The sequence below is a fragment of the Ranitomeya imitator genome, chromosome 5 (genome assembly GCF_032444005.1).
Source record: "Ranitomeya imitator isolate aRanImi1 chromosome 5, aRanImi1.pri, whole genome shotgun sequence".
Taxonomy (NCBI): domain Eukaryota; kingdom Metazoa; phylum Chordata; class Amphibia; order Anura; family Dendrobatidae; genus Ranitomeya; species Ranitomeya imitator.
Window position 1 is genome coordinate 383815305 of NC_091286.1, and position 15796 is coordinate 383831100.

Sequence of the window (15796 nt, forward strand, 5' to 3'; positions counted from 1 at the left end):
ATATGATTAGCCAATTCTGGTGCTTAGTGTCCGCTTTTCCCACTTGCCTTTGTGCGGTGGCAAGTGGGGTAATAGGTACGTTATGGCCACTGACATCAAGCCCAGGGGTTAGTAATGGAGAGATGTCTATAAGGCACCCCCAATACTAACCCCATAGTCAAATGTAATCAAAACACAGACACAGAGATATCTTTTATTTTAAATAAAAGCACAGATTTCTTCATCTGAAAGAAATACTTTCCACCCTGAAAAGTTTTTAGCCATGCAAACCAGATGTAACAGTGTTGGAGCATGATGTGGGAAATATGGAACACCGTCAGACAGGTGAGGAATAAGGTGTTTTATTATTTTTCATTTTACAGTAATAAATAGGTGAAAATGGGTGGAAAGTGTTTCTTTCAAATAAAGGAGTCAGTGTTTTTAGTTCAAATAAAGAACTTTTCTCTGTATCTGTGTTTTTATTACATTTGACTATGTGGTTGCTAATGGGGGTGTCTTATAGAAGCCTCTCCATTATTAACCTGTGGGCTTGATTTCAGCTGACATTGCAAAGCTGACATTAACCCCACAACTATTACCTCCCTTGCAACCGCACCAGTGCACGTGGGGAGAGGTAGGCAAAGCCCCAGAATTGGCCCATCTAATTGATGTGCCTTTTCTGAGGCAGCTGCAGACTGCTATTTTGTGGCTGGAGAGGGCCAGTATTCCACCAGTAGGGGTGTGTGCTTTTTTAATTATTAATTTAAATTATTTAAAAAAAGGCATGAGGACCTCTCTATTTTTGATAACCATCCAAGATAACGCTGAGAGCTGAGGGCTGCAGCCCACAGTTATTGGTTTTGCCTGTGATGGTTAGCAAACATAGAGAGGGCGCCATGCCATTTTTTAATTGTATTTATTTATTTTTGCACAGGCGCCAGCTGATGAACACTCTCATCATCATACACCTGCTCTTGATCAGCGCAACAGGACGTATGATGATGAGAGTAGTACTCTCATTAGCTGATGCCTGTGACAAGTGGCAACCTTTTAACTACTGGTCACAGATGCTGGCTCACACAATGTCACCTGTACGACAGCGTGGGAAATGCAGAGCTCTGTCTGGCAGTACCTAACTTACCACAGATCAAAGCCAGTGTTTCTCCAGCTGTCACACAGATGACAGCGTGGGAAAAATCAGATGTTCGGGCTGTCAAACCTGAACAGTAGCACGAACATCACGGAGAAGCCAATGTCCAAGGTTGGTACATTGACACTAGGAGTTCAGTAGGGACCCTGAATTTTACCATTCGGGGTCCTTATCCCTAATTAGGAGGTGAAAATCGCATTTTGCTATATTGCTATGTCATTTAATTGAAATGCAGATAAGAAAAGTAAGCAATACTTCAGACAGTATAATTTTATTAAAAAACATGTTTTACAAAATAGTTAGATTAGCAATCCTGTTGCACCAGCGAGCTTTTAAACAATACCCTATTTACAATTATGTTTTTTTAAGACACTGTTCTTTACTGTTTCTTGTGAAGTAAATTTCCAAATTTTTGCATGAATCTGCCAAATTTATTTTCATTTGGTTGAACAGAGTTGTATACACTTGAGTTGTAACTTAAGGTTTGTTGCGGTCTAGAATAATTGGACATACGTCCTGTACTTTTATAGTCTAAAACCTGACTGTTGATACTTTGTGCATTAGAAGAGGGTACATTGTTTTCTAATTTGCAAAACTGTTCAAAACGACTATAAACCCTTCTATCATTTTGGCGAGAGACGGCAGAGTCCTCCTGAGGTTTTGAAAAGTCTTGCACTGGCTGCACCATGTTCATGTCTCTACGTGGTAACTCTTTGTGAATCATCTCTCTGTGTGAGTGTCTCAAATGCATATCTCTCTGCATGATATGAGGAATGGTGTTATGTTGCATCTCTCTCTGAGACAGTACTCTGTGAATACCTTCATTTGGCTGACGAAAAGAGATTCCTCTCTGCATTGCAGGAGTTACAACTCTACCATATGGATTATTTTGGACTTGCAACCTGGTGTCCTGAAATTGCATTTGTTCTGTATTAAATCGAGGAGCAGATGCATCACCTGTGTTTTCAATAAACTTATTTTCAACACTACTTATTGTAGGTGACCTATTTGATTTGCTTTCATCTGAAGAAAGTATGTTTGATCTACTGGATCCTACAGTAACATTTTCTTTACTTTTATTAAGACTTATTTGTGACATAGTGAGCATCTTCTCCTTCCTTGGAGAGGAATCATTTTTTGAGTCAGACCTTTTTGGACACTGCTCAGCATCATCTTCAGAGATCAATGTGTCAGAACTGCTGCACATTCTGTAGAATGCTGGGGCTTTGTTTTTAGCTAGATTTTCTTTTTTATCTGGGGCTAGGTTGAGTAATGATTTCAATTTTTTAGATCCTTTTTTAAGAAAGCTTGGAGAACCTTTATTTTCTTTCTTTCCGGGAGAGTCTTTGCTATCATCTTCATCTAATGTTTCTGTGGACAGTGATTCCCTAATAGGTTGTGTGGTATCTCTGTCAACATGATTACGTTCAGTGCTAGTATTAGTTCCTACAGTGTCAGTGCTATGATAATCTGTAGGGTGTGCAGGATTTTCTTGCTGCCTTTTTACTAGTGATGTATAAATGTAGTTTGGTGGAATCACATTGTTATTATGACCTAAGTTAACCTTACGACTTTCAAATAGTGGTAGACTGCGCCTTTTTAAAATGTTGTCATTAGGTTTCCTAAGGCTATCTGGCTGTCTGTTGGTGGCAAGTGTTGTGTAGAGGTATCTTGATGGTCCTGGATTCGTATTGTAACTTATACCATGGTTCACATGGGAGTTGTCTGGAACCTGAAGACTATGCCTTTTCAATACATCATGATGATGAGAAGACTGTGCTGTATCATAACTTGGAAAATGATTGACTTCTTTTGGTTCTGAAGCCCTAACATTCATTGGTGAAGATGTTGGAGTTTGACTACCTTGAGAATCAACTATAGTTGAATTTGAATGAGAAGAGTTTGTTGTGCAGCTACTGGCTTCCTTTTGTTCTGGCAAAGTGGACTTGTATAGAATTGATGTTCGGAGCCTTGACTGGCTGTACAATGAATAATCCATTGAATTATCAGCTCCTTCATTGCTGTCTCCTCTGTTTAACTCTATTTCATGTGATTCTGGAGGAATATCAGAGTGGTCATTTAAGTATGATTCAATTCTCCAGTTTCGAAGAAATGACTTGGTAGTGTGCTCCAAAGTGGGCATTCTCTGTTGTACGGAACGCACGTGATTGTCTGTTCCATGAAAAGATCTTCTTACGCTTGAATTTCTTTCAGAAAAATTTGGTGTTAATCTGTGGGACAAACGGTTGGCAAAGCTTTGAGTTGTAGATCCATTATAATTGCTTGAGTATCCGCCTCTGGATGAAGACCCCATACTAGCAACATCTGGATGTCTATTCCATTGAACAGGTTGAAGATTAATTCTATTGTTTGTAGCTCTATTAAGCATTGAATAAGGCGTTGCGTCTGTCTTTTCCCCTGCTGCATAGCTATGTCTTTTCCAATTTTCATTCCGATCAAACTGTTGGAACTGATTAATTTTATTTTGCACATTGAAACCTCTATAGGAGGATACATTTCTCGTGTTGAATTTTTCTTCTTCATTGTTGACAAATCTGCTCCTTGCTTTTAAATAGGAAGAATCTAAGATGCCTCTTGGCTCTTTCCATCCAAGGCTTCTTTGACTTGAAGCAGAGAGCAAAGAAGATAATGAATTTTGATATGATCCATTTTCCCAAGGAGTTTTTTTGTGTTTTTCACTCACAGATACTTCTTGTCCAAATGCCACAGGTATAGAGGAACGAGCATAAAGTGTTCGAAATTCTTCATCAAAGCACTCTACTAGTTTTCCAGTGATCACTTGCATCATACTTAAGTGAACTTTTTCATATGACCACATGAAGCTGCAAATAAAAAAGATTAAAGGTTAGCTAAATAATAAAGTTGAATTAACACATTCACCTTTACATTTATTTATTGAACCATATTATACAGATAAAGGTCAACTAATAATAAGGGTCACGGCCCATTGTTATGCAGCACATATACTAGAGTTAAGTGCATGTCCCTAAGTTCAAATAGGTTGGGCAGATTTGCTAAATTCTGGAGGGTTATTCGATTTGCATTGAATAAATTTGATCCAAATTTAAGAAGTTGAGGAGGTATTAAAATAATAGAATCATTAGCTGGACAATCTGAGATGGAATCAAAAGAGAGCCAAATGGACATTACATAATGTTTGGGATCACATTTATCCGGCGCTCTACACTGAGCACTTACTTTGTGGTTTCCATCTAAATCTCTGAGTGATGTGATTCAGATGAAACCCCCGGTGAATCCATTCACTATAATGAGGCAGGAATTACTCTGGACTCCATCTGGCTTCTGTTCAGTGGTGTCCTTCTTTTTAGAAGTGCACAATTGTGGTTAATGGCACTTTTATGCAATCCTAAAAAGATGGACACCGCCGGATCACAGGTCAGTTGGCGTCCACAATGCCTCCATTTGCCACATTATAGGGAATCTTCCGCCAGAGGTTCCGTCTGAATCACTTATTTCAGAGATTTGCACAGAAACCCCTGTGTAAGTGCTCAGCACAGGATAAATGTGTGCTGAGCCTTAATGAGATCTTTGAGAGGCAGAATGAAGAAAACAGCGATACCAGATTTAGGCCTCCTTCACAAGTCCATGCCTCCGGCTCTGCCGGCAATTGGCACGAGCAGGGGAGAATGATGAGAATTATATTTCAGTGATAAAAGAGACAGCAGGTGGTGGCTGATGGGACTATTACTCCCATCAGCCTACCCCTGCTGCCGCTAATAACAGTGACAGCATGAGTGGCTGATGGGGTTATTCATCAAAAGTTGCCTGAGCTATAAATAAATGAAAAAAACGGCGTCAGTTCCCCTGTATTTTCTATAACCAGCCTGCAACCAGGCATCATCTGAATCTCTGATGTTCTGAATGAACACTGATGCTACCATATGCCTCCTGAGGAACTTACATCATGGGAGGAAAACGCATTGAGGCGATGCTGATTGAGCAGAGGTGATGCTGTTCTAGCATGTTGAAGCTAAGTTCGATTCTGAAACTGTTTATCAGATTGCTGATTTGTTTGATTTGTTTGGGCATAGTGCAATAGAGTGGTGATTTATGTGGGCTGCTACAATAATATGCAGTGACATTGCCCTGAATTAATGAGATCTAAGGGTGTATTAATTTTGTACTATCCACAGATTTTGCTTACACCTTAAATCTTTGATCCTTTTGCCACAAAATAAGTGAGTTTTTGCACTACAAGAAGCGATGCTGATCTAGCAGAGGCAATGATTTATTTAAGCTGCCACAATAATATGCAGTGACATTGCTCTGAATTAATGAGATCTAATGGGGTGTTAATTCTGTGCTATCTACAGATTTTGGTTGCATTTTAAGTCCTTGCCCCTTTTGCCACTGACTAAGTAAGTTTTGCATTGTAAGGGGCCATGCGGCAAAAAATGCTGTATTGTGGACTTGCTATATCCAATTTATTATAATGGCACTATACATTATAGTGGTTATGCTGGTTCAGAGGGGCTAATGATTGGCAGCCCAGTTGGAGATATTCTGGGGTACTGACCTTGAACCCCCTTTGTCTCCCCTTGATCTATCCCCGTATTATGGGTAAATAAAGGATGAGCTATAGGGAATTTAAGGGTGAGCCATCGTTGAGCAGGGGCACCACTTGTGTGTTGTGATATAGTGCCACCTCCGCAGCTAGGAAGGGACTCTGTAAATAGGGATTGTGGAGGGTAATGAATAATAACATCCCCACCTATTTCTCCCCCCCCCAAACAAACTGGCAATAAACTAACCACCAATATTATGTTTATCTAATTTGTGAGTTTTCTCTGGTACTCCTAATTGATATTATTATAGTGGCTTAGTATTAAAATTAGACCCCTATCTGTTAGGAGTCGAGATTCCTCTGCTGCACAGGGGGAATCTCGATCCGTGTCTGCTGCGGTCTCCCATTCTGCATCGGCCGCAGTGCAGCCTGCTCAGCGGAGACGTCGCTCCCAGCGTCTCACTGAGACTGATACTGTGCAAAGGGTTACCGCTGCCTCTCCAGGATCTTCTATTGTACCCTGCACTAATCTGCAGCGAGCAGGCTTTTCTGGGACTAAGTCCTGCTTTGAACACACTGAGCATGCCCAGGGCAAGATCTCTCAGTGGAGATCTAGGGTCACATGCTCAGGTACTGCAGCAACTTCCATTGGTCCTTCTTGGAAGGTCCTGTAGGTGCTAGGACTAAGTCTTGGTTTGCACACACTGAGCATGTCCAGGGCAAGATCTCTCAGTGGAGATCTAGGGTCACATGCTCAGGTACTGCAGCAACTCCATTGGTCCTTCCTTGAAAGGTCCTGAACGTGCTGCAGCTATTTAAGACTTGCATGGCCACACGGCCATGCGCTAGTATCTTCATATGTTATGTGCTTTGCTCCAGTGTGGTCATGTGTTCGTATGTGTTCAGGGACCCGGCTGAAATAAGCCCCTAGAATGCTGGCACCTCTGGCGAGGAGATTGTGTTATATGTGTTCAGGGACCTGGCTGAAATAAGCCCCTAGAATGCTGGCACCTCCGGCGAGGAGTTTTGTGTGCATGCATGACCACTGACTGCTCTCATTTGGGTAGTTAGCCTGTGCCTCTGTGAAAGTCTAACAGGGCACAGAACCTTGCCTTCTCGGCTGCTCTGTGAAGCTAACAGAGCTGGTTCATACCACCATATAGTGCCACCATTTACTTAGCAGCAGGTTCTTTCCTGCACGGTGGATCCTGGGTGACGAATGCACCAATCTCACTTAATAAATATATTCGGTGCGTTCCGCCAACCCTAACACTATCTTTACTCCTGGGTTTACCTATCTCAGTATTCCACAAAGAGCACAATCAAGTTGTTGGAGCCGAATTGTATTATCATTGTGTGTGGTTTTTCTGTGGTTAACCTATTCTAGGGCCACCTATGGATTGTAGGGACTGCCACCTGTGAGCGGGGGCGCCATTTGAGTCTCAAGAGGGTGCCAACCTCCGCTGAGAGGAAGGGGTTCAGTTAGGGTCAATTAGGGTCATATAGGCTTATTCACACCCATGCTGTTGTATCTACCAATAATTACAGATTAGCAACAGTTTTTTTATTTTTTTCATTTTTTCGTTTTGTTTTTTCACATTCTGTAGTTTGTGGTTTCTTTTTCTTGATATTGATGTTAGGAGTCGAGTTTCCTCTGCTGCACAGGGGGAATCTCGATCCATGTCTGCTGCGGTCTCCCATTCTGCTTCGGCCGCAGTGGGCTCTGCTCAGCGGAGGCGTCGCTCCCAGCGTCTCGCTGGGACTGATTCTGTGCAGAGGGTTACTGCTGCCTTTTCTGGCTCTCCTGTTGTACCCTGCACTGATCTGCGGCGAGCGAGCTTCTCTGGGACTAAGTCCTTATTTGCACACACTGAGCATGCCCAGGGCAAGATCTCCCATTGGAGATCGAGGGTCACATGCTCAGGTACTGCAGCACATCCCATTGGTCCTCCTGGCAGGTCCTGAAAGGGCAAAACTTCTGTACCAGCTTCCTGTGCTGCAACTATATAAACTGCGCATGACCGCACGGCCATGCGCTAGTATTGTCTTGATAATGTGTGTGTGTAGATGGATGTATGTCGATGGATGAAAGCTCCTAAGTATCCCTCGCTAGTGTTGTTGACTGCTCGCGGATGATGGTAGCTATCTAGCGCCCGACAAGCCATCTGCACGTAACACACATCACAGCGTCCAGTTGCTGTGTCCGCCAGTACGGCACCGTGCGCTTCCTCTGCGCTTACCTTACCCAAGCCTGGGTGGTTAGTGGCGTCCGTCAGTGCGGCACCACACGCACTCTCGTGCCTTTATATTCTATTTATTAGTTTCCTTACACACCCAGTTGCGGTGTTGTGCCAGCAAGTGTCTAATCGGACTTCAATCCTGAGTAGGGGTTGAGTTCGCTGACTTCTTGCTCGCGCTCTATGTGCGGTACTGCGGTCCTGTGATGCAACAGGATCGCTTCCTTCACGCAGGGTGAAGTTAACCCATGTGTGTATACTTAGTACCGCCATATAGTCCGTCTTACTAGCAGCAGGGTCTTTACCTGCACGGTGGACCTCGGACTGCGAACGCACCTAGTTTCATACCATCTATACTTGGTGCGTTCCGCCGGTCCTTAACATAATACTAGCGCCAAGGTCTGGCTAGTAATGATGGACGATCAGCGTCTACAGCGGTACATCCAGCAGCTGGAGGGAAGGTTGGCGGCTCTAGAGCGTTCAACCTCAGCTGTGGATGTTACTGCTGTCGCTGTTCAGGCTGCAAGTGTGGCTGCAGCTACCTTGTCCACTGCCGCCCCTGTACCGACGCTATCTCGCCTCCCGCTACCAGAGAAATTTTCTGGTGACAGTAAGTCCTGTAGGGGTTTCGTGAGTCAGTGCTCAATACATCTCGAGCTTCTGGCCTCTCGTTTCCCTACAGAGCGGGCTAAGGTGGGCTTTATAATTTCCTTATTGTCGGACAGGGCGTTGCAGTGGGCTACGCCGCTGTGGGAGCGTGGCGATCATGTGGTGCAGAGTGCTCCGTTATTCCTGAGCACTCTGAAACAGGTCTTTCTAGGACCTCGTGTCACCCATGATACGGTGCTCCAACTGTTGGCACTGACTCAGGGCTCGTCCTTGGTCAGCCTTTTTGCCGTCCACTTCCGCACTCTAGCATCTGAGCTGGAGTGGTCGGATAAAGCCCTTATCCCTATATTTTGGAGGGGGCTGGCTGACCACGTTAAGGATGCTCTGGCCACTAGGGAGATTCCCGCCACACTGGAAGAGTTAATAACAGTATCTACTCGCATTGACCTCCGTTTTCACGAGCGGAGGTTAGAGCGAGCCCAGTGTAGGCAGAGGTTTCGGCTGGCTCCCACCTTCGCCAAACCTTTGGAATCTCCAGTCCAGGCTCCTGAGTTCCATGAACCTAAGGTGGTGTCACGAGTGGGATCTAAGTCCCAGACCGCTCGTGCACTCCAGGGTTGCCATGTATGCCAACAGTCAGGACATCTTGCCACCAGATGTCATCAGCGGTCGAGGAAACGTCAGCGTCTAGTGGTAGTAGGTGGAGTTGCACTAGACACTGCGACGTTTGTCTCCAAATTGTCCTTTAAGGGGACAATTACCTTTGGCTCATCCTCCCACTCGGTAGACCTCTGCGTGGATTCTGGGACGGAGGGCAATTTTATGTCTTCTGCCTTCGCCCAACGTCACGCAATACCCCTGGTTATGCTACCTCAACCAGTAACGGTACGAGTGGTGAATGGGTCGACACTCCCCACACAGATAACACATCAGACCATCCCTTTTACTCTGTCCATGTCGCCATCCCATCAGGAGATTATTTCTCTGCTCATCATTCCTGAGGGTATTGATGAGGTCCTGTTGGGGATACCTTGACTACGGTACCACTCTCCTCACATCGAGTGGTCCTCAGGCAGAATTCTGGGATGGGGTGAATCATGTGGGGGTAGGTGTCACCGAGAGTGCGTTCAGGTTGCTACTACTGAGGTACCCGCAGATCTATCCTCTCTTCCCAAGCAATATTGGTCTTACGCAGACGTGTTCTCCAAAAAGGCGGCGGAGACCCTTCCGCCCCATCGCCCCTATGACTGTCCTATCGATCTCTTGCCTGGTGCGGAGCCTCCCCGGGGTCGAGTTTATCCATTATCTCTCCCGGAGACGGAGGCCATGTCTCAGTACATTCAAGAGAATCTGGCAAGAGGGTTTATCAGGAAGTCAGTGTCACCTGCTGGGGCAGGGTTCTTCTTCGTGCAGAAGAAGAATGGGGAACTACGTCCATGCATAGACTACAGGGGTCTTAACGCTATCACCGTTAAGAACAAGTATCCTTTGCCCTTGATATCCGAGCTCTTTGATAGGCTTCGGGGAGCTAGAGTGTTTACTAAACTAGATCTGCGGGGTGCTTACAACTTGATTCGCATCCGTGAGGGGGACGAATGGAAAACGGCGTTTAACACCAGAGATGGGCACTATGAGTATCTGGTGATGCCCTTCGGGCTCTGTAATGCCCCAGCCGTTTTTCAAGACTTTGTCAACGACATCTTCCGGGATATGCTTTCCACCTCAGTTGTAGTCTATCTGGATGATATTCTCATCTTTTCTCCAGATATTGACTCCCACCGGAGAGATGTTGGCAGAGTCTTCGACCTCCTACGGGCAAACTCTCTTTACGCTAAGTTGGAGAAGTGTATGTTTGAGCAGGAGTCTTTACCGTTCCTGGGCTATATCATCTCCGCCCAGGGATTGGCTATGGATCCTGCCAAACTACAGGCTGTGATGGACTGGCAAGAGCCCCATTCTCTTAAAGCGTTGCAGCGCTTTATGGGGTTCATAAACTATTACCGCCAGTTCATTCCCCACTTCTCAACTCTGGTAGCTCCCTTGGTAGCCCTCACCAAGAAGGGAGCGAATCCTAAATTGTGGTCGGAAGAGGTCTCCAAGGCCTTCACTTCTATTAAGTCCCACTTTGCTAGCGCTCCCATCTTACATCGTCCCGATGTGGATAAGCCGTTCCTAATGGAGGTGGATGCCTCATCCGTTGGTGCTGGAGCAGTCCTCTATCAGAAGGATGCTCAAGGTCGGAAGCATCCATGCTTCTTCTTCTCTAAGACCTTCTCGCCAGCGGAGAGAAACTACTCCATCGGGGATAGGGAGCTGCTAGCAATGAAGTTGGCCTTTTCAGAGTGGAGACATCTTCTGGAAGGTGCGCGGTTTCCCTTCCAGGTTTACACGGACCACAAAAATTTGGTCTACTTACAAACAGCCCAGCGGCTAAATTCTCGCCAAGCCAGATGGTCCTTGTTCTTTTCCCGGTTCCACTTTCCTCTTCATTTTCTCGCCGGGGAGAAGAATATTCGTGCTGACGCTCTCTCTCGCTCCCTTATGTCAACTGAAGAGGAGGAAGAGGAGCCTCGGCTTATTGTCCCTTCTGAGAGCCTGAGGACCGTAGCGCCGGTTTTGCTGGAGTCTGTGCCTCCGGGCAAGACTTTTGTGCCCATTAATTTGCAACCGGAGGTTCTCTCTTGGGCTCATTCGTCCAGGGTGGGTGCACACTTTGGGACAAAGAGGACATCTGAGCTACTGGCGAGGACGTACTGGTGGCCGCATATGTTCTGGGATGTCAGGGATTATATTCTGGCGTGTGTCTCCTGTGCCAAAAATAAATCTCCTCGTCAAAGGCCAGCTGGGTTGCTCTATCCCTTGCCGGTGGCAGATAGGCCCTGGGAGATGGTCGGGATGGACTTTGGTGTGGGTTTGCCCAAGTCTCGCCGCTGTACCATCATTTGGGTCATCACCGATCATTTCTCGAAAATGGTGCATTTGGTGCCGCTACCACGGTTACCTTCTGCATGGGCCTTGGCTGCGTTGTTCATTAAGCACATCTTCCGCCTACATGGTATGCCTGACAAAATTGTCATTGATCGGGGTCCCCAGTTTGCGTCTCGGTTCTGGAGAGAGCTGTGTCGTCTTCTCAGTATTGAGTTGAATCTCTCTTCCGCTTATCATCCCGAGACGAATGGGTTGGTAGAGAGGGCCAATCAGACCTTGGTCACATACCTGCGACATTTTGTTTCAGCCAGGCAGGATGACTGGGCATCCTTGCTATCATGGGCAGAGTTTGCGCTGAACAACGCCGTAGCCGACTCCACTGGACAAACTCCATTCCTCCTCAACTATGGTCAGCATCCACGGGTACCTGTGCCTATGCCCGTGTCTTCCGCAGACTCCAGGGCGGCAGACTGGGCTGTGGAGGCACGGGATATTTGGGACCGCACTCAGGATGCCATTCGGGCCTCTAAGGAGAGAATGAGGTCCTCCGCCGATGCTCATCGGCGCCCCGCCCCGACCTTTTTCTCCTGGCGACTTGGTGTGGCTCTCCGCCCGTAACATCAGGCTGCGAGTTGAGTCCACTAAATTTGCTCCTCGCTACTTGGGTCCCTTCAAGGTCCTCGAACAGGTTAATCCTGTGGTCTACCGTCTGGCCCTTCCTCCACGCCTTGTTATCACCGACACCTTTCATGTGTCCCTCCTTAAGCCCGTATACATGTCCCGGTATTCTGAGTCATCTGCCGGGACATCGGGTTCGTCTACGGACGATTTCGAGGTGAACGCTATCTTGGGGTGCAAGGTGGTACCTGGCAAAAAATTTTTTTGGGTGGACTGGAAGGGTTACGGTCCTGAGGATAGGTCCTGGGAGCCTGCTGAGCACATTTGGGCTCCGCAGCTTATTGCTGCCTTCGAACGTAGCGAGGCCCAAGGAGGGGGGGGCCCTAGGAGGGGGGATAATGTTAGGAGTCAAGTTTCCTCTGCTGCACAGGGGGAATCTCGATCCGTGTCTGCTGCGGTCTCCCATTCTGCTTCGGCCGCAGTGGGCTCTGCTCAGCAGAGGCGTCGCTCCCAGCGTCTCGCTGGGAATGATTCTGTGCAGGGGGTTACTGCTGCCTTTTCTGGCTCTCCTGTTGTACCCTGCACTGATCTGCGGCGAGCGAGCTTCTCTGGGACTAAGTCCTTATTTGCACACACTGAGCATGCCCAGGGCAAGATCTCCCGTTGGAGACAGAGGGTCACATGCTCAGGTACTGCAGCACATCCCATTGGTTCTCCTGGCAGGTCCTGAAAGGGCAAAACTTCTGTAGCAGCTTCCTGTGCTGCAACTATATAAACTGCGCATGACCGCACGGCCATGCGCTAGTATTGTCTTGATAATGTGTGTGTGTAGATGGATGTATGTCGATGGATGAAAGCTCCTAAGTAGTGTTGAGCATTCCGATACCGCAAGTATCGGGTATCGGCCGATATTTGCGGTATCGGAATTCCGATACCGAATTCCGATACTTCCCGCGTATCGGATACCGGAATCGGAAGTTCCCAGAATTCAAACTGAACGCAGCAGCCAATGAGGAATGATTGGAAGTGTGGGCACATCCTGTTTAGCATGGTGGGCATGTAAGTACTGGCAAGGCTGTGATTGGCTGCTGAAATGATGTCACTCTGCACTATAAAAAACGCTGCCGCCATTTTGCGCTCACTCTGCTGTGATTTCAGTTAGGGACAGGACGCTGTGTTCTAACTGAGGGCCAGTTGAGATAGCTAATTGCTTTATTTTCCTTTCCAAAGGCTAATTTAGCAAAACGCTGTGTGTTCTTCACTGTTCACCTTGCTCTTGCCTTGCAGCGCTGTCTTAACAGCGTTCTGCAAGGTCTCTGTGTGTGTGTGTGTGCAGCTCACTCTGTAGTCTGTGTGCAGCCATATACCCGGATGTATTCAGCTCAGGGGGGGTTCACACTGCCTCACACAGTTGTCCTTTTTTGCTCATAGTGCAGCCTGCTGCACATTTTTTCTCAAATTTCCTATTAGTGTTTTTCCACCCGTCTCCAGCTAAGTTGTGGAAAAACACTACATAGGATAACCTAGAGGGAGGTTTTTGGGCCTTGCAGCGCCGTTTACAGCTGTCTGCACGGTCTCCGTGTGAGCCCAGCTCGCCCTGTAGTCTGTGTGCAGCCATAGCCGGTTGGATTCAGCTCAGGGTTCGTTACTGGCTCATACCTTGAGAAAAATTTTCCTTTTTTTCAAATAGTGCAGCCTGTTTAAAAATTTTAAAAAAAATTCCCTATTAGTGTTTTTCCACCCGTCTCCAGCTAAATTGTGGAAAAACACTACATAGGATAACCTAGAGGGGGGGTTTTGGGCCTTGCAGCGCCGTTTACGGCTGTCTGCACGGTCTCCGTGTGAGCCCAGCTCGCCCTGTAGTCTGTGTGCAGCCATAGCCGGTTGGATTCAGCTCAGGGTTCGTTACTGGCTCATACCTTGAGAAAAATTTTCCTTTTTTTCAAATAGTGCAGCCTGTTTAAAAATTTTAAAGAAAATTCCCTATTAGTGTTTTTCCACCCGTCTCCAGCTAAATTGTGGAAAAACACTACATAGGATAACCTAGAGGAGGGTTTTTTGGCCTTGCAGCGCCGTTTACGGCTGTCTGCACGGTCTCCGTGTGATTTAAACTAGCTCTGTAGCCCGATCTGCACAAAAAAAAAAGTAAAGTTCACCAAACACAACTTAACACTTGTGTAGGCCACATTTGAAAAATAATAAAGTTTAGTCCACACTTTACAACATTAGTGTTTCTTACACCTGTTAGGAGGAGCATTTCAGGAATAAGCACGCTAAGGCCTTAGTACTTTTCTGCTTATCTTTATCTGTCAACCAAGATGAAGAGGGCAGGGAGTAAGGCACGTGGGCGTGGGCGCGGAGCAGGGAGAGGAGCAGGGAGAGGACGTGGTGATTCTGTGCCTGCTGCGGGCGCCGGTGACTCGTCGTCACTCAGTTTCAGCAGGGAACAGTCCTTCATGCGCAGCTTTGTCGGAGAGCGCCGTGCACCGCTGCTGCGTGAAGACCAAATTGAAGCCGTTGTCGGGTGGATGGCAGCTAACGCCTCGGCATCGACTTCAGTTAGTGCCACATCCTCTCAGGCACAGAGCACTGGAGAGCAGCCATCTGTTTCTTCACCACCTGCCAAATTGGCCAGGCAGTCAGAGAGCCCAGGACAGGAGCCGTCTCTACTTCTGTTCTCTGAATCTCTTGGCTTGGAAACAGGGGGCCAGCCAAGCAGCATTGGAGAAATGGAAGAAGAGGCAGTGTGCAGTGATGCCCAACAGCTTTTTCTCTCTGACTCTGAAGAGGCAGGTGGGCCAGTGCCTCCGGTGACCACAGCGCAGTACGCATCTGATGATGAAACTCAGGTGCCGCTTTCTGATGCGTACTGTGCTGCCGAGACTACCCAGGAGGAGCAGTTGGTGGCAGAGGGTAGTGGAGATGATGAGGTCCTTGACCCATCGTGGCGTGAGGAACAGGAAGGTGGTGGGAGCAGCTCTGAGGAAGAGATTCCCCTTACGGGCCAAAGAGGGAGAGGGAGGGGGAAGACTGTGGAGCCTGTAGCCTCCACTTTGGCACCCGTTAGGAGCCTGTCTCTTTCCAAAGCCAAAAAGGGCACTCCCAAGACTTGCAGTGCCTGGTCCTTTTTTGACACAGTTGCAGATGACATTTGTTTTGTCAAATGCAAGCTGTGTCATCAGAAAGTAAAAAGAGGGAAAAATGTCAGCAACCTCAATACCACAAATATGTGGAAACATGTGCGGAACAGGCACGCGGTGGAGTTACAGAAACAGACTGAAGATGTAGGCCAACCAACAGCGGCAGCTACCACCTCTTCAGCTCGTGTTGCCTCTTCCTCCAGCTCACGCACAGCTGGTTTGGCTTCCTCCCAGGATCGCCATGGAAGAACCTCTGGCACTGTTGTCCAGAGACCTTGTGTAATTCCACCCACAGCACCACCTTCCCAGTCATCCTCACACTCCCAGTCTACTCTACAGCCATCGGTAGTACAGGCATGGGAGAAAAGGCGGGCATTCTCGGCCAACCACCCCCGAGCACAGGCTCTGAATGCAGGCATTGCCAAACTGTTGTCCCTGGAAATGCTCTCGTTCAGGCTGGTGGAGACTGACAGCTTCCGTGACTTAATGGCATTGGCAGTCCCACAGTACAAGGTGCCCAGCCGCTTTTACTTCAGCAGGCAGGCTGTCCCTGCCCTGCACAGGCATGTTGAGGCAAACATAAAACATG

General features: G+C 47.2%; 1 protein-coding gene across 1 annotated transcript in view; it reads right to left on the reverse strand.

Moving 5' to 3' along the window:
• Positions 1–1384: 1384 nt before the first annotated feature.
• FAM83B (family with sequence similarity 83 member B) overlaps positions 1385–15796 on the reverse strand; it is a 215959-nt gene continuing 201547 nt past the window's right edge. Inside the window, exon 5 of the mRNA XM_069726761.1 lies at positions 1385–3972. Within this exon, the coding sequence (XP_069582862.1) occupies positions 1509–3972 (2464 nt within the window). The 3' untranslated portion in view covers positions 1385–1508. The remainder of the gene's footprint in view (positions 3973–15796) is intronic.